This window comes from Gracilinanus agilis, chromosome 3, assembly GCF_016433145.1.
Source record: "Gracilinanus agilis isolate LMUSP501 chromosome 3, AgileGrace, whole genome shotgun sequence".
Classification (NCBI taxonomy): domain Eukaryota; kingdom Metazoa; phylum Chordata; class Mammalia; order Didelphimorphia; family Didelphidae; genus Gracilinanus; species Gracilinanus agilis.
This window is the reverse complement of record NC_058132.1, coordinates 360,732,375-360,758,865: the sequence shown is the minus strand read 5'-3', so window position 1 is coordinate 360,758,865 and position 26,491 is coordinate 360,732,375. Positions and strand designations below refer to the sequence as shown.

Here is a 26,491-nt window from a genome sequence, read left to right as displayed (position 1 = left end):
TCCTTCCTTCCTTCCTTCCTTCCTTCCTCCCTCCCTTCCTTCCTTATCTTACCTTCTATCTTAGAATCAGTGCTGTGTGTTGGTTCCAAAGCAGAACAGTGGTTCATTGTTGGTGGAGTTGTGAATTCTTGAAAGCAATTTGCATTTCTGTAAAGGAATTGACTAAAGTGTGTCTACCCTTTGACCCAGAAATACCCAGGCTAGGTATCTGTCTCAAAGAGGTCAAAGGCAAAAAGAAGTGCCTCATATACACCAAAATATTTATAGCAGTAATGTTAGCACTGGCAAAGAACTAAAAACAAAGTTGATGCCCATGGGGGAAAGGATAAACAATTTGTAGTACATGAATCTAATAGGAGATTGCTGTACTATAAGAAATAATGAGTATAATAATAATAAAAGCTGACATTTATAGAATGCCTAAAGATTTTTAAAGTGCTTTACATATATTATTTCATTTGATCTTCACAACAACCCTGTGAAGTAAGTGTAATTTCACACCCATTTTATGGATGAGGAAATCATCTGAGAGATTAAATGGCTTGCCCAAGGTTATTGAGTAAGAACTGAGGCAAGATGTATCTATTTATTTATTTGTTTGTTAGTTTATTTATTTATTTATTTGAGGCAAGATTTAGATTCAAGTCTTCTTGACCTAAATATAATACAGAGAAGCATGGAGAAACTTATATGAATTCCTGCAAAGTAAAGGATACAGAACTAGGAAAGGAATCTACAAAATTACTACAATGGTGTTTATTGAAAGAACCACCACAAAATAATCTAAGCTGAATGCTCCAAAAATATTAAAAACTAAATTCAGTCCCAAAGAAGAGATGAAAAGGCATAATACCCTGTTTCATTGCACAAGAAAAGGGACTATGAATGTGGAATGCCTCATTTAATGTCAGACTTTTTTGATGTTTGTTTGATTCTGCCAAGCTTTTTTTTACTCCCCCTCTTTTATTTCTTCATTATAAGGAATGGTTCTCTAGGAGGAGGAAAGAAAGGATTCATTGAGAAATGAAAAAAGAATCATTCCATAGATGATAAAAAAAGAAAAGATATAAAATCGATATTTAAAAATTCAATAAAATGGGAGAGTTAAACAAAAAACAAGGCATTAGACTATATGCATGGCTGGGAAGCAGCCTAGAGTTCAAATGAATTCTTGCCATAGGGTCTATTGCTTATAAGGCCAGGCTCCAGACTTGTTCTGCTCACTACTTTTTCTTGTCCTGAGTCTTATCACAAAACTTAACCATTTTGTGTCCTGTGTTTTTGAGGGTTTTTATGACTTCCAAAATGACTTATTTGGGTAAAAATGTCACTGAAATTGGTGTGACTAGCTTTCTCCCTCCTTGGTCATTTAAAATACTCTTCTGCTGATGAAGCCTCTACACTTTGGTTTAATTTCAAAGGAGACTAACCACTATTGAAAATATAAGGACAAGGGGCAGCTGGGTAGCTCAGTGGATTGAGAGTCAGGCCTAGAGACGGAAGGTCCTAGGTTCAAAGCTGGCCTCAGACACTTCCCAGCTGTGTGACCCTGGGCAAGTCACTTGACCCTCATTGCCCACCCTTACCACTCTTCCATCTATGAACCAATACACAGAAGTTAAGGGTTTAAAAAAAAAAAAGAAAATATAAGGACAGTGGAGGAAGAAAGAAAAGACTATGCAGTGGGATAAACTAATCTTTATAGGCAAGGGCAATCAGATGAAAAGCATATAATGCATTAATAGCCCTCCCTGGAATCCCCCTTTACAGTTGCAATATATGTTTAGGAGGAATGAAGAACAAATTGGGGTGTGGAAGGGGTTTAATGTTAGAGCTAGATTGAAAAAATTGTGGAAGGGATTTAATATTAGAGCTAGATGTCTTACTCATTTTTACTTAATCTTTGGGGTCTTTTTCAGTCATTACATTTTATAAATCTATTTTATTCCTCCTCCCCATCTTCATTTTATTAATGAGAAAAATAAAGAATAGAAATATGAAGAGACTTGCTCAAGGTCTGGAATTCACCCAGATTTTTTGACACCTACCCAGAGTTTCTCTCCATCATAGCTATCCTGTTTTTCCTTCCAGCAACATGATGCCTTTCTGGGTTACTCCGACCTGTATTGATTTAAAAAGATTCTTCTCTCAAATTGGTATTTGACTGGGATTTTTGCCACTACAGGCCACTATGAAATATATTTTTAAACCACTTGTTGGGGATATAGGAAAAATTCTTGGTTAGGGACATACTAAACTAAAATTCTTAGATACTGTAATCATTTAGCTAGAAACAGGAAAATATTGAATTTTTTTCTGAGCAATGAAGTAACATGATGATTCTTCCGTGGTAGTGTATAATGTAATGAGAACTTCCACAAGGATAGGCTAGTGGAATATGTAAAGGTCATCATAGTCAAGAAGCATTAGACATGGAATGGGCCAAACTTCATAATTGTGACTCCTTTTCTCTTGTTCCATAAAGCCAAAAACAATCATGGAGAAAACATTTGTTGTTTGGTCCTTTTCAGTCCTGTCTGACTCTTTGTGACCCCATTTGATATTTTATTGGCAACTGAAGCAAACAAGGTTAAGTGACTTGCACAAGGTCACACAGCCAGTAAGTGTCTGAGCCTGGATTTGAACTCAGGAAGATGAGTCTTCCTGACACCAGGCCTAGCAGTCTATCCACTATGCTATCTGGTTTCTTATAAGCATAGGTGACTTTCAAAGTCATCACTGACACAGAAATTAAAAAAGAACAGGTTTTGGAGAAATATGAATTCAAGTTTATATATGTTGAATTCAAGGCAGAAAGGACTTAAGTAGGTTCTGAATGGGAGACCTGTTTTTCTTTCTGTCTACCAAATGTGGGAGGTGAATCAAAGTCATGATGAAAGTCTGAGAACCTCGAAGGGAATTACATTCCTAATAACTTCATGGACTCCTATTCCTTTTTGCAGAAACCCTCCCTACAAAAGGAAACCCTCTACAACATTCCTGACAAGTGGTCATCCATCAAGAAATATGAGGAGGTGAATCCACTTTGGGAGAAGCTTCAGTTTTTAAGAAGTTTTCCCTTAAATTGAGCCTAAACCTTCCTCTTTGCAACCCATTGTTCTTAGTTCTGTGCTTTGGAGCAAGTCTTACCTCTCTTCTGTATTGTAACAGGTAGAGTTTAAAAGCAGATTTGTTTGTAAGCATGTTAGGAAAAGCCTTTGCTGGAAGTCATGGACATTCTGAATAGAATGCAGGGGGTAGGAAGAAGAGAGCTGAGTAACTGACTGCTGTGCTGTGAGGCGTTCAGAGCAGAAGTGCAATCTGCAGTCTCCTTTTGACCTGGGATCTTGGAGAGTGGCGAAGGTTGAAAAGGCAGAAGACCTCAATCCTGCAAGTCAACTCTGAGTAAGGAAGTGGTCTGTGATCTGGTGGACAGCTTGCAGACATCTCTCCCTACCTGGTTACTTTGCATCATCGGCTGTGGAGGATTTGGTTCCTGGCATCCTGAAAACATCTCTGGAACAGTTGTGAGACCCCAAATCCAAGCCCTCTTCCTCAGGTCCTTAGCTAAGCTGTCAAAGCCTGGCAGAAGCCAGGTTGGCTAAGGAACTTACCCTTTTTGACTCCAGTCCTGGGTAGTTAGTCATAGCTTCACCTAACCTCCTTTCCAATCCCCTCATATTATAATTAAACTCTTTCCCTGTGTGTTTTTAGTACTTTAAAGTACTCATTGTGTGTATGTAATAATCTGAAGCTATTCCAGGCTGGGTGGGGCAGGGTGACAGTTAGTCAGGCTTAACTGCCATCTCTGTCAACAGCCATTCCCCTTGTAGTTAAACCTGGTTCCCTGGCTTGTAAAGTCTTACCCATTGTTCCCTTCGTGTCTCCTATCCACCCCACTGAGCCCACATTTTATATTTAAGGTAACACCCCTGGTTTTCCCCATAAGAGTATCAATGATCCTTTAAATATTTGCAAAATCCCCTTTTCCCCCACAAAAAAACCAACCTCACTATGATGTATGCTTACTTGATTCTTCAGATCAAACACTCTTTGTTCCTTCAATTGCTGTAAAAGAAAGTTAAAGATTTTTGACTAGGAAGACCTGCTTTTTGTCATCATTCCAATCTCTTTAGGATATAGCATAGTCCATTGCACTTTGCTTAATAAATGCTTGTTTAATTAAATTGAACAGTTTTCATAACATATTCTCTAGTCTTGCCATTCTGGTCACCTTCTCACTCATAAATATGTTTCCTAAAATGCGGTGAACAAAACTAAACCCCATTCTGCAGATGTGGCCTGAATAGATCAGGGTACAATGGGACCATCACTCCCCTTTTGGATATTGCGATTTTCTTAACATCTGAGACCAAATTTACTGTTCTAGGTATTGTTATACACTTGGCTCATACTTTGTATGTAATTCACTAAAACATGTAGAGCTTGTTATCATGAGAAATTATTTTAGTCCCTTGATGGAATCTGGATTTGTCATGTTTACAGGAGGGGACCCTAGCTTCTTGGGCAATCTAGTGAAACCTATAGACCTCCTTTTAATAATGTTCTTAAATGTATAAAATTAAAAGATATAGGATTACAGAGGAAGGAAACCAATTATATTAAAATGTAATCATCAGTCCAGCAACTAGGTGGCACAATGGGTAGAACATTGGGCTTGGAATCAAAAAGACTCATCTTCATGAGTTCAAATCTGGTCTCAGACACTTATCATCTGTGTGACCCTGGGCAAGTCACTTAACATCATTTACCTCAGTTTCCTCTTCTGTAAAATGAGGTGGAGAAGAAAATGACAAACCCACTCCAATATCTTTGCCAAGAAAACCCAAAATGGGGTCATGAAGAATTAGACATGACTGAAAAACAAATGAACGACAACAAATTTAAATTCACAGAACTCTTGTTAAGAACTCTTAAGAACTCTTGGGTAACATTCTCTTTACAAATGTATCTGGTAACCTTGACCTCTTCCCTCCACCACAAAAAGGAAATGAGATTGCTCTGGCAGTATGGCATGGATTCATTGAAGTCATGTTGGTTTTTGATGATTGCCATTTTACTTTCAGAATGTGCATAAAATACTCTTTTAAAATATATGTTAATTCTCACCCACATACTTGTATCTCTGAGTATATATATGCACATGTATGAATTAATAATCCTATCTGGCCACAACATCCCCTGGGATTTGTAATTCCCCCAGTTTAGGAGGAATATATAATATATAATATATATTCATCCCTCAGATAGAATGGTAGAGATTTTCATTAACAAGTTGGTGGGAATTTTGGAGAAATTTACGCACAAACACATACATGCACATATACATATGCACATGCATACACACATACACAAATGCACATGTATATGTATATACGCATGTGTGTATATATATATATGTATACATATATATATATATAGAGAGAGAGTGAGAGAGAGAGAGAGAAAGAGCCAACAAAACAACAAAAATAGAGGATGAAGAATCTTGCTTCTAGCAAGTTTGGAGGGCAAAGAGAATTATTTGGCAACCTGCAGAATGCCCCTCTATGCACATAGACACACATACATATACATAAATATATAGAAACATATATATGAGTATAAATAATATTACCTTTATGTGTATATATAATTACAATGAATTTGGAGTCTGTTTTTAAAATCTGTCTCATAGGAATCATGATTCATGTATATTCAAATTCATCATAATTATGTATATCCATAATTACTATTAATTTGGGTCCTATTTTTTTAAAGTGCTTCACAGATGTGAGTTGAGGCTATATAACAAGTGTGCGTGTAAAATAAATGGCCCAAATTCTTAGTAATTCAGAACCACAGGTCCTTGTTGCCCTGGAAGCTGCTTTATTCTCAGAAGGCCAAGTTCCATCCACTAGCCTAGGAATTCTTAACCTTTTATTTTTGTATGGTGCATCCCTTTAGCTGTCCCAGGAAAATTCTTTCAGAATAATTTATTTTTATTGATTTCTTATTAAGGAAATACTAATTTTCTCTTTGGGATTAATGAAAATAAAGATGCAATTTTTCCCCCATCCCAGTTCAAGGACTCAAGGCTAAGAATACCTGCTCTAGTGGCTTCCTTCATGTTACATAGCTCCACCTGTTCAGTGACCTTTCTTCTTTCTTCTTATCTTTTGGCCACACTCTAGCTCTCTCAAAGTTCCTAACACAGGTTAGTAGTTTTCAAGAGTTCTATGAACTTGGCTGGAAACAAATGTTATCTTTATTTTCACTAATCTCTAGCTGAAATTGAGCATTTCTTTCAGTTATTAATATCGGCAGCAAACCACAGTATTAGCAGTACCTGTGACCTTGTCACCAATAGAAATCACATATTTGGGGGCAGCTGGGTAGCTCAGTGGATTGAGAGCCAGGCCTAGAGATGGAGAGGTCCTAGGTTCAAATCCAGCCTCAGACATTTCCTAGCTGTGTGACCCTGGGCAAGTCACTTGACCCCCATTGCCCACCCTTACCACTCATCTACCTAGGAGCCAATACACAGAAGTTAAGGGTTTAAAAATGTAAAAAAAAAAAAAAAAAAGAAAGAAAGAAATCACATATTTGATATTGTTATTGTAAGTATCACAAAATATCACTTCTCTTCAACACTACTTTGAAATTACCCTAGTTATTAAAACTGCTGCTAAATAGATCACAATAAAAAAAACAATCTGAGAACTGTATTTAAATATAATTGGTCGCCTTTGTAAGCCTTAGTGTGCCTTTAAAAACACGACTCTGAAAAGGAGTCCAGAGGCTTCACCAGACTGCCAAAGTGGCCCATGATATAAAAAAGGTTAAAGACCCCTGGGTTAGAGTGTCTTTCTATTCCCTCAGAACCTTTTTCTTCTATAGTGTCTGACACAGACTAGGTGAATAATAAATGCCTTTTGAATGGACTTGAATTCTTTGCTTTCCCTTTGAAGTACTCTCAGGAGGAAAAGATACTCCCTGCTAACTTAGAGAGTCGGGAGACATTTTCCCAGCCCTTTCATATACCTTGTTTGGAAGGAGACAAACCTGCACTCTGGAAGTATGTGCTTGTTCCTTGGCACTGGCAGGAACAAAAACGTGGGCACTCTCCAGGTAGCTGCAGAATTCTCTTTGCACTCCATACCTGCTGTAAGCAAGATCCTCCATTCTCTGTTGTTGTTTCTCCATGCCAACTCTTGTGGTGAGCTGTCTGTTTGCCCCATCTGTTCACTGTGCTAGGAACCCCTGAGAGAGGTTTTATTTATAGTGGACCCCTTGACTTTTCTTATGATATGACATTCATTTGCTCAGCTGCCTTTAGTTTAGGCTCTTACCAGATTCCTGCCAAGCCCTCATGCAAATGGTAGCTGCCCTGGGCTATCTATCCTCTATTAGAGATTTTTCAATAAAGCCTTGCTGGGAAATGTATTTCTGTTTGAAACCCATATCTCTCACCTCTCTAATCCATTGTCCAAACAACTACCAAATTGGTGTTCCTTAAGGCTCAGGTCTGGTGAGATCACATTCCTGCTCAGAAACCTCCAATGGCTCCCTATTGCCTCTAAGAAAAAATAGAAACTTCTTTGTGTGGCTTCTCAAATCTTTCACTATTTGGCCATTTTGTACCTTTCTCCTTCATGTCCTATGGCGCTTGCTGTCCCTCCATCGCTGTCTCTGTATCTTTATCTCCCATGCCTAGAATGGTCTTCCTTCTCACCATCACCTTCTGCTTTATGAAGAAAGTCCTTGATAGTCCTTCTAGTTGGAGTTTCTCACTTAACCATTTTATGTTAAACCCTCCCCTTGGAAGTCTTAGAAGCAACCCTGTGCATTGGAGCACTAAGGGCTAGGCGGTAGGAGTTAAATGACTTGCCCAGGGACACAGCTAGGAAACATCTCAAGCTGAATTTGGATCCAGGACCTTCCCCCTCTAGGTCTGGCTCTCAATCCACTGAGCCACCTAGCCGTCCCCCCACACACACACTTATTATTACTTTGAATATATTTTTGTTCAGTCGTTTCAGTCATTTCTGATTCTTCATGACCCCATTTTAGTTTTCTTGACAAAGATTTCAAAGTGGTTGGCCATCTCCTTCTCCAGATCATCTTACATTTGGGGAAACTGAGGCAAACAGTGTAAAGGGTTGCTAAGCTAGTAAATGTTGGAGGTTAGATTTGAATTCAGGTCTTCCTGACTCTAGGCACAAACTAAATGTGCAAGTATACCTAAGCATAAGTATGTTTATGCACACATGTATATATACATGTGTGTATATAGATATGCATGTATGCATACATGTATATATATAAATACACACATTTTATTTCCCCAATAAAATGTGATTACCTTGAGGGCAGCAACTATTTCCTGCTTGTCTTTGTTTCCCTAGTGTCTAGCATAATCGGGGGCATGTAGTAGGTGGTTCATAAATGATGATTGATTGTTTATCTACCACTTTCTTCTGACAGACTTAAAAGAAGACTTTGGCTGTCTCTCTGGCCACAGGGTCCATGGTTTCATGGTTTCCTGATGGCTCTGGAATATCCATTGAGGAGGTTCCATGCTGTAGTTATTGAAGTCAGTGGGCTTTGGCTTCCAAAGAAGGTTAACTAATGAGATTCTTGATGGCAGGAATGGAAGGGGGTGTAGAAACAATTGTGGCATTTTCTTCTAGACAGCTAGGTTGTATAGTGTGGATAAAGAACTCTATTGGAGTCAGGACAGAGTTCAAATCTTGCTTCAGATATTTAGAATCTGGGTGATCTTTGGGAAGTCACTTGCCTTTTTCAGTCCCAGTTTCCTCATCTATAAAATGGGGATAATTCATAACTCACGTTGCCAGATTGTGGGGAAGATCAAATGATATAACTTATGTCAAGTGCTTTGCCAACTTTAAGGTGCTATGAAAAGGTTATCTGTTTATCTGTCATAATAAGAGAGATCTAAGAAAGAAAATCATTCTTTTAATTGGAGAGGGAAAGGGGTAGAATCTTTTGAAGACTTGAAACCTCAAGAATGCTTCTTCCAGCAGTGGTAGTCTGAGCATAATTGGAATTCCCTTTTGACTATTAAAAACCCTTCCTATTCATCATGGATTCAAGATAGCTCTTGAACACTGAACTTGCAAGGTACTAAACTGTCCCCACAGAGGACCAAACTACCCTGAGACAACCTTCTAGATCCAGGATGGCAAAACCTAAAATATCTTCCATGGGGATTCGGGGATCTGCTAGGGGTAGGGTAGAGTAATTCAACCTTGGATAAGGCAATCAGTCATTAAATGTAGGAATCAAAAAAGTCTAGGGCAGCTAGGTAGCACAGTGGACAGAGCACCTGCAGTCAGGAAAACTCATCTTCCTGAGTTCCAATCTGGCCTCAGACACTTAATAATTGTGTGATCTTGGGCTAGTCACTTAACCCTGTTTGTCTCAGTTTTCTCATCCGTAAAATGAGCTAGAGAAGGAAATGGCAAATTATATCTGATGTCTGAGTAAGAAAACTGAAATAACTAAACAACAACAATCCAAAAGTCTGCAGACTTTATTTCTATGTTCCATGCCCTTATCACTATAAGGAGTCCATATATAGTGATCTTCTCTATTGTCCGACTGACAAGTGGCCTAAAGTTGAAGAATATTCTCATAATCCCTTGGGATTTGGAAATTTAGCTGATTATGATTTAAAGATTGTTCAGAATATCCTGGTGTAGCATCAGCCACGGACGCTGCTGGGATCTGATGGGGATTAACCATCTCTGTTGTTTAAACAGGATCTCAAGGTCTTAGATCTAGAGCTAGAATGGACCTTGGAGGCCATGGGGTCCAATCCCCCTATTTTACACATGAGGAAACTGAAGCCTTGGATGCTTAAATGACTCATCTAAATAATAAGCATCAGAACCAGAATTTCAACCCAGGGCCTTTGGCTCCAGAGCTGGTGGTCTTTTCACTGTGCCCCTCTAACACTGAAATGCACTCTAAGCTTCAAATGAGCAATGAGTTAGATTCATGAGAATCAGAGTAACAAAACTGCAGTGTATCTCTTGTCACATCCCACGTTCCCATTGTTGGTTAGATGGTGATTTGGCACAGAGAGAGCTTCTCTAGAAGGTGGCCAAGAACTGAAACTAATTCTCAGGACAGAGGCTATTGAGTTGATAGGGGAAGGCCTTTTGGAAAAGGAAATTCTTTTGTTGTCTGTGATCCTGTTGTGGGTAGAATTGACTCTAAGAGGAATGATCCTTCCTTTGTACTTCCTAGTTGTGATATTAGAAAGGGAGCTATTAAAAAGTGAATGCTATGGGGGTAAATTTTTAGAGTGCTATATTTGGTCATCACACCCACTGACCTTTTCTAGCGGGGTTTACTTGAGTTAGAGCACGCTAAAGTAGTAGACAAATATTCTTGTAGGAAACTCCTTCATTCTGGAGGGACCAACCCAGTGACAAGATGAGGCTAACTGGAGAAAGAAATGTAGGAACCAAAGAAAAAGGAATAATAGTATATCAAGTTGTTTCTCAAATGTCATCTGCTGCCTCATAACTAGAGAATCCTCCTCTCAGAAAAAGAGCAGAGAAAAAATATCCATCTTGATTAGTCATCGAAAAATGACAAATAAGTGATAGTTGGAGATAGGAAGTCTTGAATTCAAATTCATTCTCAGACACCAGCTATGTGTCTCTTGTTAGTCACTTAACCCCAGTCTGCCTCAATTTCCTCATCTGTAAACTAAGCATACTCATTGCACTTATCTGCTGAGATTATTGTGAATATCAACAAGATAATATTTACAAGGTACTTTGTGAATCTTAAAGCCCATGTAAATGTTAGCTAATGACATTATGTTATTACAGTTATGAGAGACAGCATGGAGTAATAGATAGAATTGCCCTCTTCAAGCCAGGGTGAGGTACTTGGGTTCAAATCCTGCTTCTATCACATACTGACTGTGATTCTGGACAAGTCTTATCCTTTTGGCATTCTGGGTAACTCTCTAAGACCAGAGAAAGTTCCTACCTTCATTGGTAGAAGAAGTTTCCTTTCTGGCTCTTTGTTCCCTTTACTGTTGAAATCACATGTCCAGCTAGGCTTTATTCTGACTATGAGATATTTTTGCAAATTTGCATATTTCTGTGGGATTGTTTTTGTCATGAACATGAAACTGTAAAGGATTTTTTCAGTAAATAAATATCTGTGTATGATATGCTATTTTATATTTTTGAGTGTTGAATTAATATTTGTAATTTATCTGAATAAGATACATGCTAAATTATTTGCATTAATTTTCTTATGAGAAAATATAGGAGTTGCATTTTCAGGTTAAAAAAGCAAGAAAATCACAAAGTTTGGAAATCACTGATGATTCAGAGGTTTGGAGACTCTGTTTCTTCCCTTTCCCTTTCCACAGAGTCATTGTCAATATATTACTCATTCTCTGTAGAATGAAATGTCTTCTTAACCTTTAGATGAAATGTTCTTATATTCAATTAGTTTTCTAAGTTTTGGACTCAGGTTCTCGTTAACATTTTTTAAAATTATTGAACCCGATCTTTTGTTTAAGTGGATTATATCTCAATATTTACTGTATTTGATAAATGTCTATATTATTGTGATCCCCTGATAGGGTCTTGGGCATCTCCAGGAGTACCTAGACCACACTTGAAGAATTCCTACTGTATTTTAAGCAGGTGATTGCTATCCTTCAGATTCAGTGGTTTCAGAGACCTTTTTATTTATTTCATTCCATCCTAGGCTCTCATTTATTTATTTATTTATCTCCCATCCCCTGTGCCATTTATTTATTTATTCATTCATTCATTCATTCATCCATTCATTTATTTATTTGCTCATTTATTTATTTATTTATTTATTTGTTTGTTTGTTTGTTTATGTTTATGGGATATAAATAATAAATTATTTATTTTATTTACTTCATCCTTGGCTTTTCTACTTTCTTTGTGAAGGTGTACTTTGTGTCCCTTTTTTTTAGCTTTGTAAATATAGAATCTTGTGAATTAGGTCTCATAAGTCTTTATCCTAATATTAGACAAAAATATCTAAATCTTTGATGGCAGAAACAAGGAACTATATATACACAACTATATTGTATGGCAATATGAGACAAATGTGACCATGCTAGACCAGAGATGGCAAACATATGATTCACAGGCTACATTATGGTTGATGTAGATTAAACTATAATTTGAAAATATTTAACAAAATAAATAAAAATATAATAGAACATAAATATGTAGTTTTCTAAGTGAATAGGCAGCCTGTAGGGATTCTTATGTTCGGTTGAGATGTGAATTAGCACCATCATTGTGGACAACATGGCCTATGGGAATTCAGAGGTGGTGGAGAAACACATGTCCGGCTGGTAATGGAAGACTTCATGAAGAAGTGAACTTTTGATCTATGACTTAAAGGATAGGATTCGATCCACAAGAATAGTTGAGGTTAGAGGACAAAGGGATTTTGATAGATATCATGAGCCAAAACTCGCCTGTACAAAAGGACCTAGAAATGTGTGACTGCTTATTGTAGGGCCATTTAAGGTATGAGAGTCACAAGCAGATGATTTCTGTAAATCAGATGGTTTCTAATCTGTGGCTGCTATGATCATTTTAACACTGTACAGTCAATCCTTAATTTTTTTTAACCCCTTACCTTCTGTTTTAGAATGGATACCGAATATCGATTCCAAGACAAAAGAGCAGTAAGGACTAGGCATTTGGGGTTAAGTGACTTCCCAGGGTCACACTGGAAATCAATGAGGTCAGTTTTGAACCCAAGACCTCCCATCTCTATGTCTAGTATTCTATCCACTGAGCCACTTAGGTGCCCCCAATCCTTAATTTCTGCAAACAATTCTGTGGCATACTGGATAGAGCACTAGGTCTGGAGTCTTAGGAAGACTTGAATTCAAATGTGACTTACTAACTATGTGACCTTTGGAGAACTCACTTAACCTTGTTTCCCTCAGTTTCTTTATCTATAAAGTAAGCTGGAGAAGGACATGAAAAACCATTTCAGAATCTTTGTTAAGAAAACCCCAAATAGGGTCACAAAGACTTGGATGCAACTGAACAACAACAACAAATGATTGTCTTTGTTTATTTAACTGTAATTAAGTATAGATAATTGTTTTGTTTCTGCTTCCTTAACCCCACACTATTTTGAATTCTTCATATTCAACACTCTCTTCAGTGTTTTCCCTACCTCTTTTTATTCAGTCACTGCCAGTCATTGGCCATACAGTTCATTTCCCAACTTTTTGTGGTCATGAATTATACTGCTGTAAATATGTGTGCTTTTAAAAGCAGATAGAACATGCTTCAGGTCAATAACCTCTTATTTGCCAATGCTTATCATTTTTCAGATTCCTATAGCCAGCATTTCAAAAACTTAGTCAAACAACAATATTGACAACAGGCATTCTTGCTTCACCTTGATCTTATTGAGAAAGTCTCCTGGGCTTCTCCATCGCACAATAAATTGGTAGGTCTTCCTTCTAGATAAATGCTTTTGATCATATCATAACCTCAATTCTCTTCCATTTTATTATCTTAAAATACCAATGAGTGCTAGATTGTGAGAAAGATTTTTTTAGCATCTATTGATAAAATATTCCTTTTATCTTGTCCTTATTAACATTTATTTTATGCTAATCATGCCTGAAAGTTGTTACTCTTCCATTACTGATACAATTCCAATGTGGATTTAATTAATATTTTTAATATATTTTGAATTGTCAATTTTGTTTAATATTTAGCATTGATATTCATTAGTGTTATGTATATATTTCTCTGGCTTGGTAATCAGGACAATATTTGTCTCTGAAAATTTATTTTTGAAAACAACTTTATTCAGTTTCAGCATCACCTCTGGGTATTCTTCCTCAATCTTCATTTATACTTGTGGTCCTGAGTCTTATTTTTACAGATAGTTACTTATTCTTGGGGTTCTAGGAATAATCTTGAGGGGCTAGATTTCAGTATTCTTGTTTTTTTTAAACCTTACCTTCTGTCTTAGAATTGATATTAAGTTTTGATTCCAAGGCAGAAGAGTGGTAAGGGAGAGGCAATTGAGGGTAAATGACTTACCCAGGGTCATGGAACTAAGAAGTATCTGAGGCCAGATTTGAACCCAGAACATCACATCTCCACATCTGACTTTCTATTCACTGAGGCACATAGCTGCCCCACTCTTGCTTAATAGTATCCTACCTGGCATAGTGGATAGAGTTCTGGGGCAAGAGTCAGGGAATCAATCATCTTCCTGACTTAAAATCTGGCCTCTGATACTTATTAGCTATGTGACACTGGGCAAATCACTTAACCCTCTTTGCCTCAGTTTCCTCATCTGTCAAATATCTGGAGAAAGACATAATAAATCACTCCAAGAATACATCAAATGGGGTCACAAATAGTTAGATGTAACTGTAAAATGGCTAAACATCAAACTGGTATATTTTCTTATAAGCATTAATCATCCAGGAAACCCGATTAGCTTTAAAGAAAGGCATAAAAAGTAGAATACTAAGAACAGTGGGAACAGTATTCATCCAACCTCTAATGCCTGGAGCATACTCTCTCATAAATAGACATGGGTCCACGGGAAGAGTGAGCTCAGATTCACAGTACAGTGAGAATGAGGCACATGAAGGGTAACACATGTGGCAAAGAATGAACTCTTAATCCCTGGCACTTTATGGCTATGAAGTCCTTTTTGGAACCCACAACTGGCATTCTTCCCTGGTACAAGAGTTCATGTTTCTTGAAGTTATCTCCTTCTGGTGACTGCCTTCTACACCCATTTGTTCTAAGCACATCACTCTACTGTCTTCTGGATTATCATCTCCTGGTGGTCAGTGTCTTCAATAACATGGTCATAGGAGAGGGTAAGATAGGGAAAAAGAGAACTTCCCAGATTGATTCTTTCATGTAGGTTAGGTTCCAACTCTTGAATTAGACTCCTTAGTTCTCAAACTTGGAATATTCTACCACTAGAGTGGTTTACCACTTAACTAGTTGACTGTTAAAATACCTGAAGCCACTTAAAGTCCCCTTCCCCACCAAAAAATATGCTTAACTTCTTTATCAGATGTCCTCAGTGTGGAGGTTTAAATTTTGTGTGGACATACATCACTTTTCACACTCTTGCCCCGATAACACCTTCCTAAAAAAAGGAAAAAAAGTTAAGCAAAACTATCTAATATAATGATTGCACTAATCATATATGTTCCTTTTGGTTTTTGCATTTTGTAACTTAAGAGAAAGGAAAATGTGTCCTTCAACTTTACTAATTTGGAATAAAGATTGTCCATTATATTTTATCTGATTTTGTTGCCTTGTAGAAGCAGTGTGAGTTAATGGATTAAATGTTTGGCATAGTCAGGAAGACTATGGTTCAAAATTTGCCTCTACCTCTCTTTTAGCATTGGTTTTTACTTACATAATTATGATTGTGTAACACTAGAGAAGAAAATGGCAAACCATTCCACCATCCTTTCCATGAAAACCCTGTGAATAGTATAAAAAGTCGAATTTGACTGAATGACTGAAAAGAAGTCATGTAAACATTTTGGCACCAGGAGAACTTTCTCTTATTGACTCTCTCAGGGTATCAATCCAGTAGTGTTACTGCTGACTCAAATGGCATGAATAATTTAGTAACATTTCTCACATAATTCCAAATTGTTTTCGAGTATATGTATTGATTCACAGTTCTATTAGCAGTGAAACAGTATGTGTCTTCTTACAGACCTTCCATCATTGACTTTTTCCATTTTTTGTCATGTTTGCCAACTTTATAAATATGAAATGGTACCTTAAAATTTCTCTAATTCCTAAGGACAATGGATTCTTTTCCTTTTTTTCTAGTTACATGTAAAAACAACTTTTAACATTTGTTTTTAAATTTTTTGAGTACCAAATTCTCTCCCTCTTCTCCCTCCTTGAGAAAGCTAGCTATTTGCTCTAGATTATTTATAGGTACAGTAAATTATACAATCATGCAAATTAATCATATTATGGAAGAAAATACAATTACCCTAAAAAAAAGAAAAAGAAAGATCTTTAAAAAAAAGTATGCCTTGCTCTGCATTGAGACTCCCATCAATTGTCTTTATTTATTATTATTATTATTTTTGTAAACTCTTACCTTCTGTCTTAGAATCAATACTGTGTATTGGTTTCTAAGCAGAAGAGTGGTAAGGGCTAGGCAATGGAGTGACTTGCCCAGGATCACACAACCAGGAAGTGTCTGAGGCCAGATTAGAACCTAGGACCTCTCATCTCTTGGTCCGGCCATCAATCCACTAAGCCACCCAGCTGCCCCCTCCATCAGTTTTAATTATTTTTTTTTTAGGATTTTTATGAAGGCACTTTTATTTATAACTTATTAATATGTATTAATATAATACACACATATTTAACCATACATTGTTATAGTTTTCCCCTCCCACCCTTCCAACCCCTTCTATTTTTTTCTTTCATTTTTTTTTATATGAACAATAATATGCTTTGATCTGCATCTGACTCCAACAGTTCTTTTTCTGGAGGTGGATAGTTTCTTTGTCATAAGTCCTTCAGAATTGTCCCAGATCATTGTATTACTGAGGGTAACTAAGTTACAGTTGATCATTATACAATATTGCTGTTACTACATACAGTGTTCTCCTAATTCTACTTATTTCGCTCTGCATCAGTTCATGTAGATCATTCCAGCTCTTTCTGAAATAATCCTGCTTATCATTTCTTATAGCACAACAATATTCCATCACCAACATATACCACAATTTGGTCAGCCATTCTCCAACTGAGACTCCATCAGTTCCTTCTCTTGCGGTGGATAGCCTTTTTCATCATGAGTCCTTTGGAATTATCTTAGATTATTATATTGCCTAAAATAGCTAAGTCATTCACAGTTGATCACTGTACAGTATTGCTGTTCCTGTGGGCAGTGTCCTCTCTGTTCTCCCCCTTCACTTTGTATCGGTCCATGTAAATCTAGGTTTTTCTGAAATCATCCTGCTCATCATTTCTTATAGCACAGTAGTCATATTATCATAGTCATATCCTTCAACTTATTCAATCATTTCCTAGGTGATAGGTATCCCTTCAATTTCCAATTCTTTACCACTATGCAAAATATTTTTGTACATATTTTTAAATTTTATTCTTTAATTTTTAAAAAAAATCTTATTGGGATTCAATCTAATAGTGGTATGGCTGTGTTTTATAACCCTTTGGGCATAGTTCCAAATTGTTCTTCAGAAAGATTAGACTATTTCATAATCCCACCAATAGAGCAATCCATGTACCAATTTTTTCCCTCCAACATTTTGTCATTTTCCTTTTCTGTCATATTAGCCAATCTGATAGGCGTGAGATGGTACCTTAGAATTTTTTAAATTTGCATTTCTCTCATGAATTCTTTTTCAAAAAATTATTGTTGATAGTTCAAGTTTCTTCTTCTTTGACTACTCATCTATTAGGCAATGGTTCCTGTTACTATATACTTTTTGGATGTCTAGCTTCTATCAAAAATTCTATTACGGGGCAGCTGGGTGGCTCAGTGAATTGAGAGCCAGGCTTAGAGACAGGAGGTCCTAGGTTCAAATCTGGCCTCAGACACTTCCCAGCTGTGTGACCCTGGGCAAGTCACTTGACCCCCATTGCCTAGCCCTTTCCACTCTTCTGCCTTGGAGCCAATACACAGTATTGACTCAAAGACGGAAGGTAAGGGTTAAAAAAAAAATTCTATTACACACATTAGTATTTGATCAATCCAATGCACTTTGGTCAGTCCTCATCTTTTTTTGACCTCTGAAATATTTGATAATGGGTACCACTTCCCCTGGGATACTCTCTTGTACCTTTGTTCTGAGGGTCACAGTATAGTCTGATCTCCCTCCTTGACTTTAAACAATTCCCTACAAGTCCAAATCTTTTGATAAACCAGATGAAGGCTTAGGCATATCCATTCATTCAATGGTTATCTTTTTTTCTGAAAAGCAACCTGCTAGTTGCAGAGAGAGGGGGAGTCACCTTCCATAATAATCAACACCAGCTGAGGAGCTGAGGAATTCTCTATCTCCTATGGTGGCCATTTCTGGAAAGCCCATCTTTCATCATTGCTACTTTATCACCTATACTAAAAAAAAAAAAAGTCCCTCATACTAGAAGAGGAGGCCTAGGTTCATGCATGCTCAGCTATGTAAGTAATTGATGCTAAAATGCCATATGATTCCCACATATGGGTACTACATGAGGTGCAGGAGAGAAGGGAAGGAAAAGATTTTCTTTTCCCCTTCTCCCAGAGAGAAAGCTCCATGTCAAATATTCTAGAGTAAGGAAGAAGAGAATCCAGATTCAAGATTCATACTTCTTATAAGAAACTTGGAGGGAAAACATGCTTGATTACATTTAAAACTCCATTATGTGTCAGCATTGATGTTCTGTGGTTTTATCAGTTGGGAGAGAGTTCAGAATTACAACTCCCTGCCCCTCACCTTTGTATTATTAGCATAAGAAGACCTGTTTTTGAAGTGTGATAGAATTCACATGTAAATATTTTTGATCCTTAAGCTATATTTTAGTTTTTAGAGGGAGGTCATTTAAGATCACTCAGTTTCTTTTTCTAAGAGTAGGTGGTTGAGGTTATCTAGTTCCTGTTTTGTTATTTTATATTTATCCATTTTTTAAGTTCTCAACTTTGGTGGAATATAACTGGTAATATTAGTTTCTGAAAGTCTTCTTTATTTCTGCTAATTCATTGTGCATTTCATCTCTTCATTTTTAAATTTGGTTATTATTTTCCTCTTGAAAGTCAAATTATTTGGGGCAATGAGGTGGCTCATTGGTTTGAGAGCCAGATCTAAAGAAAGGAGATTCTGAATTAAAATTTGGCCTCAGATATTTACTACCTCTATGACTTTGGGCAAGTCACTTAATCCCCATTGCCTGGTTCTTTTTGTTCTGCCTTGAAACCAATATACAGTATTGATTCTAAGAGAGAAAGTAAGGATTAAAATGAAATCAAAGTAGCAAAGGGTTTATTAACTTTATTTTTCCAAAAAGAAAGCCTTATTCATTTGTTTAATCATTTAAAAATGTTCAGTTTTGGGGGTTTTGCCTTTGTTATTCAAAATTTCTTTTGTGTTTTTAAAAGAAAATTAATTTTTTAAAATCTTTACTATATTTGCTTTATTAATTTTGTTAGTGAGTATCCAGAGGCATAAATTTTTCTCTAAGGAAGCATTTATCTGCAACTTATAAATTTTGATGAATCACATCATATTATTATTATTTTTAACATAACTTTTATTCTTTTTATAATTTAGTCTTTAATATTAATTATTTAGGATATAATTTTTGTTTCCATATAAGTCTTTATCTGTTGTTTACACTTTCCTAACATTATTACTTTGTGTGAGTATATATATAAAGGATATGTTTAAATCTTCCTTTCTATATTTATTTATTTCCTTTGTACCCTAGAGTAGTAGTTGCCAAACTGTTTTGGTGGAACACTCCATCAGTAAAAAATTTTTGAGTAACCATTTTCGGTATATGTGTCTATTTTTTTTTTAAAACCCTTACCTTCTGTCTTCGAGTCAATACTTTGTATTGGCTCCAAGGCAGAAGAGTGGTAAGGGTAGGCAATGGGAGTCAAGTGACTTGCCCAGGGTCACACACTGGGGTGTCTATTTAGTTTTTAATTTTTTCCCCATTGTATACAGAAATAATTTTGTATACAGAAAAAATCAATTAGAGATTGAAATTCTCTACCTCCCTCACTTTCCCTCAAACCCTTCCCTCACCCCAAGACAACAGACTAGACAAGTTATACATTTGCTATTATGCAATACATATTTTCACATTTCTTATATTATGGAAGAAGACAAACATTTTACATTCAAGAAAAAATTCAGAAAGGAAGTAAAGTGAAAAATGGTATGCTTAGATCTGTATTCAGACTCTCAGTACCTTTTATGGCAGTGGATATATAGTTTCATTATGAGTCTTTTGGGTTTGTCTTGGATCCTTGCATTGCTGATAACAGTTAAACCATTCATAGTTGATTGGTGTACTACATTGATGTTATTATATACAATGTTCTCCTGGTTCTGCTCACTTTACTTTAAATCAGTTCTTATAAGTCTTTCCAATTTTTCCAAAATCGTCCTATTTGTCATATTTTATGGCACACTAGTATTCCATTGCAATCATATACTACTACTTGTTCAGACATTGCCCAGTTGATGGACATTCCCTTAGTTTCCAATTCTTTGCCACCACAAAAAGAGCAGCTATATATGTTTTTGTACAAGTAGGTCCTTTTCCCCTATCTGTGATCTCTTTGGGATATAGACCTAGTAGTGGTATTGCTGCTGGGTCAAAGGATATGCACAGTTTGATGCCCCTTTGGGTATAATTTCAAATTGCTCTCCAGAATGGTTGTATCCGAGGAGGAAGCTGTCAGGTGGTGGAGTGTCCTGTGAGGGGAACACTGGGAGCCTACCTTGACTGGATAGCAGATTGAGGGATGGAGAGTAATGTCAATCAATCAAAAAGCATCAAGTTATTGAATACCTACTATGTTCCAGGCACTGTGCTAATTATTAAAGACATGAGATCCCATTCTTCAATCTAATGGAGAAGATAATGTGTGAAGAGTTTTGTAGAAACAGAATATATGCAAGATAAAAGTGAATATAATTGACAGAGGAAAGGCACTAGCAGTGAAATAAATTGAGAAAAGCTTCCTGAGGAAGGTGGGATTTTAGCCAATATTAAAAAGAAACAAGGGAAGTCAGGAAATAGGAAGAGGGAGAGTATGTCAGGCATGAAGAATAGCCAGCGAAATATCTGGAACCCGAAGATGGGAGTGTATCTTGTTCAAGGAATAGCAAGAAAGCCAGAGAATATGGTGTGGCAGAGAATATGGTGTGCATACCTGGGGGGTAGAAGGCTTCAGGTATATAATGATGGTGGGTGCAGGGGAATGAGGAGAGTGTGAGTGAAATGTTTTGTTGTTATTTTTCTTATTATAATCTTTTAGCAAATGCCATTGATTTATATTAATTGGGTCATCTGGCTGATTAGTAAAGATAAACACACTGATATAAATGTAAGAGCTATGATTACAGACCTCTAGACTGCTTTGAAACAGAGGTCTCATTATTGGAGTCCCCAGGGTCCCCATACAGTTTTGTTTTCATTCATCATATCCTGCTATTGTGCTTCATTTATTTATTTTAAAATCAGCACAAAGTGCATTTTATTTTCCTTGTATTGTTTCCATCCAAATTTCCAAATACAGACATGGATAATTTCCTCCCTGCCTACCTCAGCCCTCCATCATCCTGCGATTTCAGTTTTATTGATACAATCTTTTTTTTTTTTAAACTCTTACCTTTTGTCTTAGAATTTAAACTAGGTATTGGTTCCAAGGCAGAAGAGTTAGGGCTAGGGCAATTGGAGTTAAGTGACTTGCCCAGGGTCACTCAGCTAGGAGGTATCTTAGGTCATATTAGAACCCAGAACATCTCTTCTCCAGTCTCAGCTCTCTATCCTCTGAGGTACCTAGCTGCCTCTTGATAAAATCTTTTTAAAACTTCTCTACTTGGTCCATGGAGGTCTATGGGATATAAAGCCCTCTCTCCTCTCTTCCCTGCCACCTCTTAGGTAGCTTGATCTTCATTTGTGCTTTCTAGTCCCAAGTTATAAAGTAAAAATTCACATTCATTTCCCTTTCTCCACTCCCTATATCCCTCTATTCTCTAGGTCATTTATTCAGTGAGGTAATATAGAACTGAATAGCCCTGAACCTGAAGCAAGGAAGACCTGAATTCAAATCTGGCCTCATACACTAGCTGTGTGATCCTAGGCAAGTCATATAATGTCTTCCTCAGTTTCCTCAGCTGTAGAATGGTGATAATAATAGCATCTACTTACCAGAGTTGTTGTGAGGATCAAATGAGGTAATAATTATAAAGCACTTAGCACAGTGCTGGGCATTTAGTATTCATCCAATAGATTTTCTAATCTCTATTACAACCTGTTCTTATAAACATTTTTTTTTAACTTACAGTATATAAACATTGACTCATCACTTATTTCTTGATTTAAAGTTTTATTTACTTTTTTAAAGTTGTTTCCTGGTTAACTTACCGTCAAAATCTATCCATTTCTCTTTTTTTCTTTTATAAAAGAAACAACTCATTTTGGCACAATACTTCTGGAGAAAAAGGGATCTTTGGTATATATTTTTTCAAGATGAGGCAATTTGGGGGTCACATAAAATTTCTCTGTTTTCACTAACTTTCTTGCCTTTTAAAAATTTCTCTTCTCCTATTTTGGTTGGTGGCTTATGTGATTCTTGGATCCTCACAACCTTCTCCTCAATACCTATGCTCTGAATTTTTATATCTGTGTTTCTGGGCACATAAAATTTGGGAGTCATCATTAGCTGCCTGTGAATTCTACCTATCTGCTCTTTGACCTCTGTTAAATATTTCTGGGCAAATTCCATGTATGATTACTTGTTAGATGGTATTCAGAACTATTTCTTTCCTATTTTTTTTTTTAGGATACAAAGAATTCTTATGCTGTCTCAGTGAGTTCTATCCCCAAGCTTGGTTGCTTGAGGAGTTTAAACCTTCTTGAAACTTTTATTTTTCAATTTTGTCTTGTAACTTGGTCTGTTATCTCTACATTTTTGCTCTCCTTTGGATTTGTCTTTATCATGAGGGTAATGGGTAAGTATTTTCTTAGAACCAATGATATGATTGATGTTTAGATTTGCCCTACTTGACCAGAACAAATAGATAGTATTGAGCTTAAGAAAATAAGGGTTTAAAAAAAGAAAGAAATTGAAAAGGAGGGAAATGCCACACCCCTTCTTTTGAGCTCAGGCATCCAGTCTCTTTAGGTGTGGTTGTCTAAACTTTAAACCTGGGAAAAACTATTCACTGTGAAGCTGTTTTGATTTGTGTTTCACTCTCCTTTGCTTTGTTTTTCACTCTCCTCCATTGGACATCTTTCCAGGATCATTACTATCCAGCAGGAGGGGGCCTTTATTTCCTCTTATGATTTTTCTGAAGGCAGGCTGAAAGGACACACATTCTCTTTCCTCAGAAAAGTTGAAGAAGAAAAAAGGTAAGAAACAATTTCACTGAAACTGGGTGACAGCTATGATTCAGAGGGTAAAGTCTCATGTGTTACTCTGATTAGGTCGAATAGCTGAACATTTCATTCCTTATAAGGCATTTAGACACTTCACCATTTCCACTCAAGGTAAGGAACATTTTGTTGAATATCTGTTATAATGAAGATTTAAAATTTGGGAGCTGGAGCAGAGAAGAGTGATGCCATTTGTTTTGGATTTGACATGCTTTTCTTGTCATAGGAAGAGGTGGGAAAAGTAGGAACATCCTAAATGATTTCTTACATGTATAATACCTATGAACGGTAAATATAATTAAGTTTTAGAAATTCCGAGAGACAGAGCAGCTCCTTCAATCCAAATAGCAGATTATTTTTGGCTGTTAACTTTTAGAGTTTGCAGAGGGAAGACTATAATATATATTGTGAAGTTTTACATCTAAAGTGGCAAGTGTTCTTGTATTGATAGATATATTGTGAACAATTAAAATGATTTCTTGAAAGTTCCCATAAAGCCAATAAATAAAGCAATGTTGGTTGCTAAGTTGTAATTGGGTTGATACATGGGAGACAGATAGATTATATATATATATATATATATGTGTGTATATATATATATACACATATATATTAATTTATTAATTTTCAACACCTAATTATATAATTAATGCAATTATGTATTTATTATATAACATATGCTATATAATATATATTTTATATATAATACAAATATAATTAATGAATGCACTGTTCGTGGAACTGTGAGCTGACCAAACCACTTTGGGGAGAAATTTGGAATTATACCCAGAGAGTTCTAAGCTTGGACCAAGTAATACCGTGTTTATGTCTTATTTCCCAAGGAGATCAGGGAAAAAGCAAAAGAACTTCTATGTTCCAAAGTATTTATAGCAAGCAGCTTTCTTTGTGGTGGCAAAGAAAGTGGAAGCTGAGGGGATGTCTATCGATTGGGGAATGACTGGGCAAATGGTGATGATATGATTGCAATAGAATACTACTGTGTTATAAGAAACAATGAGCAGAATAATTTTTTAAAAACTTTGAAAGAACTATATGAGATAATGAAGAGTGAAACAAGTAGAACAAAGAGAACATTATATTCTGCTACAAATTTAATATTGGAGAATAACTTATATATGTTCACTGCCAGATGATGAATTGAAAAATGGAAACATAAAAGACTTGAGCTGTGTTTACATATCTATTTATCAAATGATGCCTTCTGTTGTGTGGGAAGGGAAGGGAAGGGCTGAGATGCCTGGCAAAATTCTATTAATGAAAAATTTATATGTGTGTGTGTTATGTGTTTACATAAACATATGTAAACATATATAAGTGGTTAAATGGAACTGGACTGGAGGAGACCTAAAATTTGGGAACATAATTGATGGGAAATTGAGTGTATAACCACGTAACAATCATATTAGTTTTGTAAAAGGAATATATATTTTTGAAACCTTCATCTTCTATCTTAGAGTTGATACTAAATATCAGCTCCAAGTAGAAGAGCAATAAGGGCTAGGAAATTGGGGTTATGTGACTTGTCCAGGGTCACACAGCTGAGAAGTGTCTGGGGCCAATAAAAGGACTTTTTACAGTAAAGATATAGCAAAAATAACTATACAAACCTTCTCCTTCTAATGCCTGGGGGACATGATTTCACTTAAAACTGGAAAGGAAAAATGATTCATCAAAATAACAATCCTGTTCTTCTGAGCCACAGGACCCAAAAGAGAGAAGAGGAAGGTGACCCATCCCCATTTTACCTCCATGCATTGTACCCATACTATAGAGGAACAGAATCTTCATTCTCAGAATACTGCTGGAAGGAGATAGAGAGACTGATCCATCTGACAGTTTTAAAGTTGTAACTAATTACTCAGCCAGGGGAAAGGAATTATCCCCATCTATATGATAAGGAAATGAAAGAAATCTCCAGAAACATCTCCCCCCGTAGGTGCCTCCAACTTTGATGATCAGGTTTGCAAAATGCTTTACAAATATCGTCTCATTTTACCCTCATAGCAACCCCAGAAGGTAGGTGCTATTATTATCCCCTTTGGAAATTGCCTTGAAATAGCAAGGGAGTCCTCTTTCACTGAAAATGAAAGCAAGATTCTTAACCTATCTTGATTCTATGACCTGGGCATGATATTTAACCTCCCTGTGTTCTGCGAAATTCTCTAAGATCATCATTTGCAAAGAAAGTTTTGACTTGGATCAGTAGCAGGAACTTTCTTCTCCTCATAGATAATTTTGCAAGATTCAGCCTTCTTAAAATGCAATTCATGGTTCAAGTCAAGACATCACTTATCATAATATCAATTGATCTTCTTCAAAAATAAAGGATGAACACATACAAGGGAAATCACAAACTGAGAGTTTGGCCTTAATTGAACAGGGCTATATGTTGTAATAAGGGACCTGGCATAGTGTGTTAAGAATCTTGCTTTCATTTTCGTCGAAAACAGACTGCCTTGAGCAGTTTTCAAGGGCATTTCCCAAAACAGTTTTGGTTTCCAAAGCACGAAGTTAATTCCTTGTGAGGAAGAACTAGAAAAGTCTCCCACTATTAAAGTGTAAGTTGCTTGAGGATAGGAATAAGATCCGTACAACAATGTCACAAAGGAAAATAAATGTACAAAGAACTTAAAGCACTATTACAAAGTTTATGTATTCCATTCAATGCTATTATTTTCCTTTCCCTCATCTTTTTGTCTTTAAATATTTTTTCTTAAAATCACTGATTTTAGCTGAAAAATACTTTAGAGAATCTACTTCAACTTTCTCTTTTTATGGATGGGGAAACAAATCCAGAGAGCTTTAAATGACTTCCCCAGGGTCATAGAGATACTGTCAGAGGAAGAACTTGAATCCATATCCTCTGATGGTAAATCTAACATTTTTTCTCCTTGATACTCTTTCTTATCTATTAGAGCTGCTCTGATATATTCTTCATGAATCTTGCTCTCTTTATTGTTTTGTCATCAGAGTGATGCAAATAGCAAAAGCAATCATTTAACCTGCATTACTGTCTCTTTGCCATTTTTTGTTTTCTGTTTCTTTAATTTGAAATTACATTTGTTACAGGAAATTCTGCATATGTAGCAAGGTGTACGTACACATACCTGAACAGCCTTGCCTTATTCATCAGCACTATATTTTTTTTTTTTGCAACTATCCACTGAGCATGAGGATTCAGTCAGGGTTCAAAAAATATTTATTGACCATCTACCATACATGCAGTAATTAGCTAGCACCTATGAGTAGGGGAATGCAAAGAT

At 36.4% G+C, this 26,491-nt stretch overlaps 1 protein-coding gene across 1 annotated transcript in view; it reads left to right on the top strand.

Moving 5' to 3' along the window:
- HHLA2 (HERV-H LTR-associating 2) overlaps positions 1-26,491 on the top strand; it is a 137,817-nt gene that overhangs the window by 3,439 nt on the left and 107,887 nt on the right. Inside the window, exon 3 of the mRNA XM_044669193.1 lies at positions 7,104-7,216. Within this exon, the coding sequence (XP_044525128.1) occupies positions 7,104-7,216 (113 nt within the window). The remainder of the gene's footprint in view (positions 1-7,103; positions 7,217-26,491) is intronic.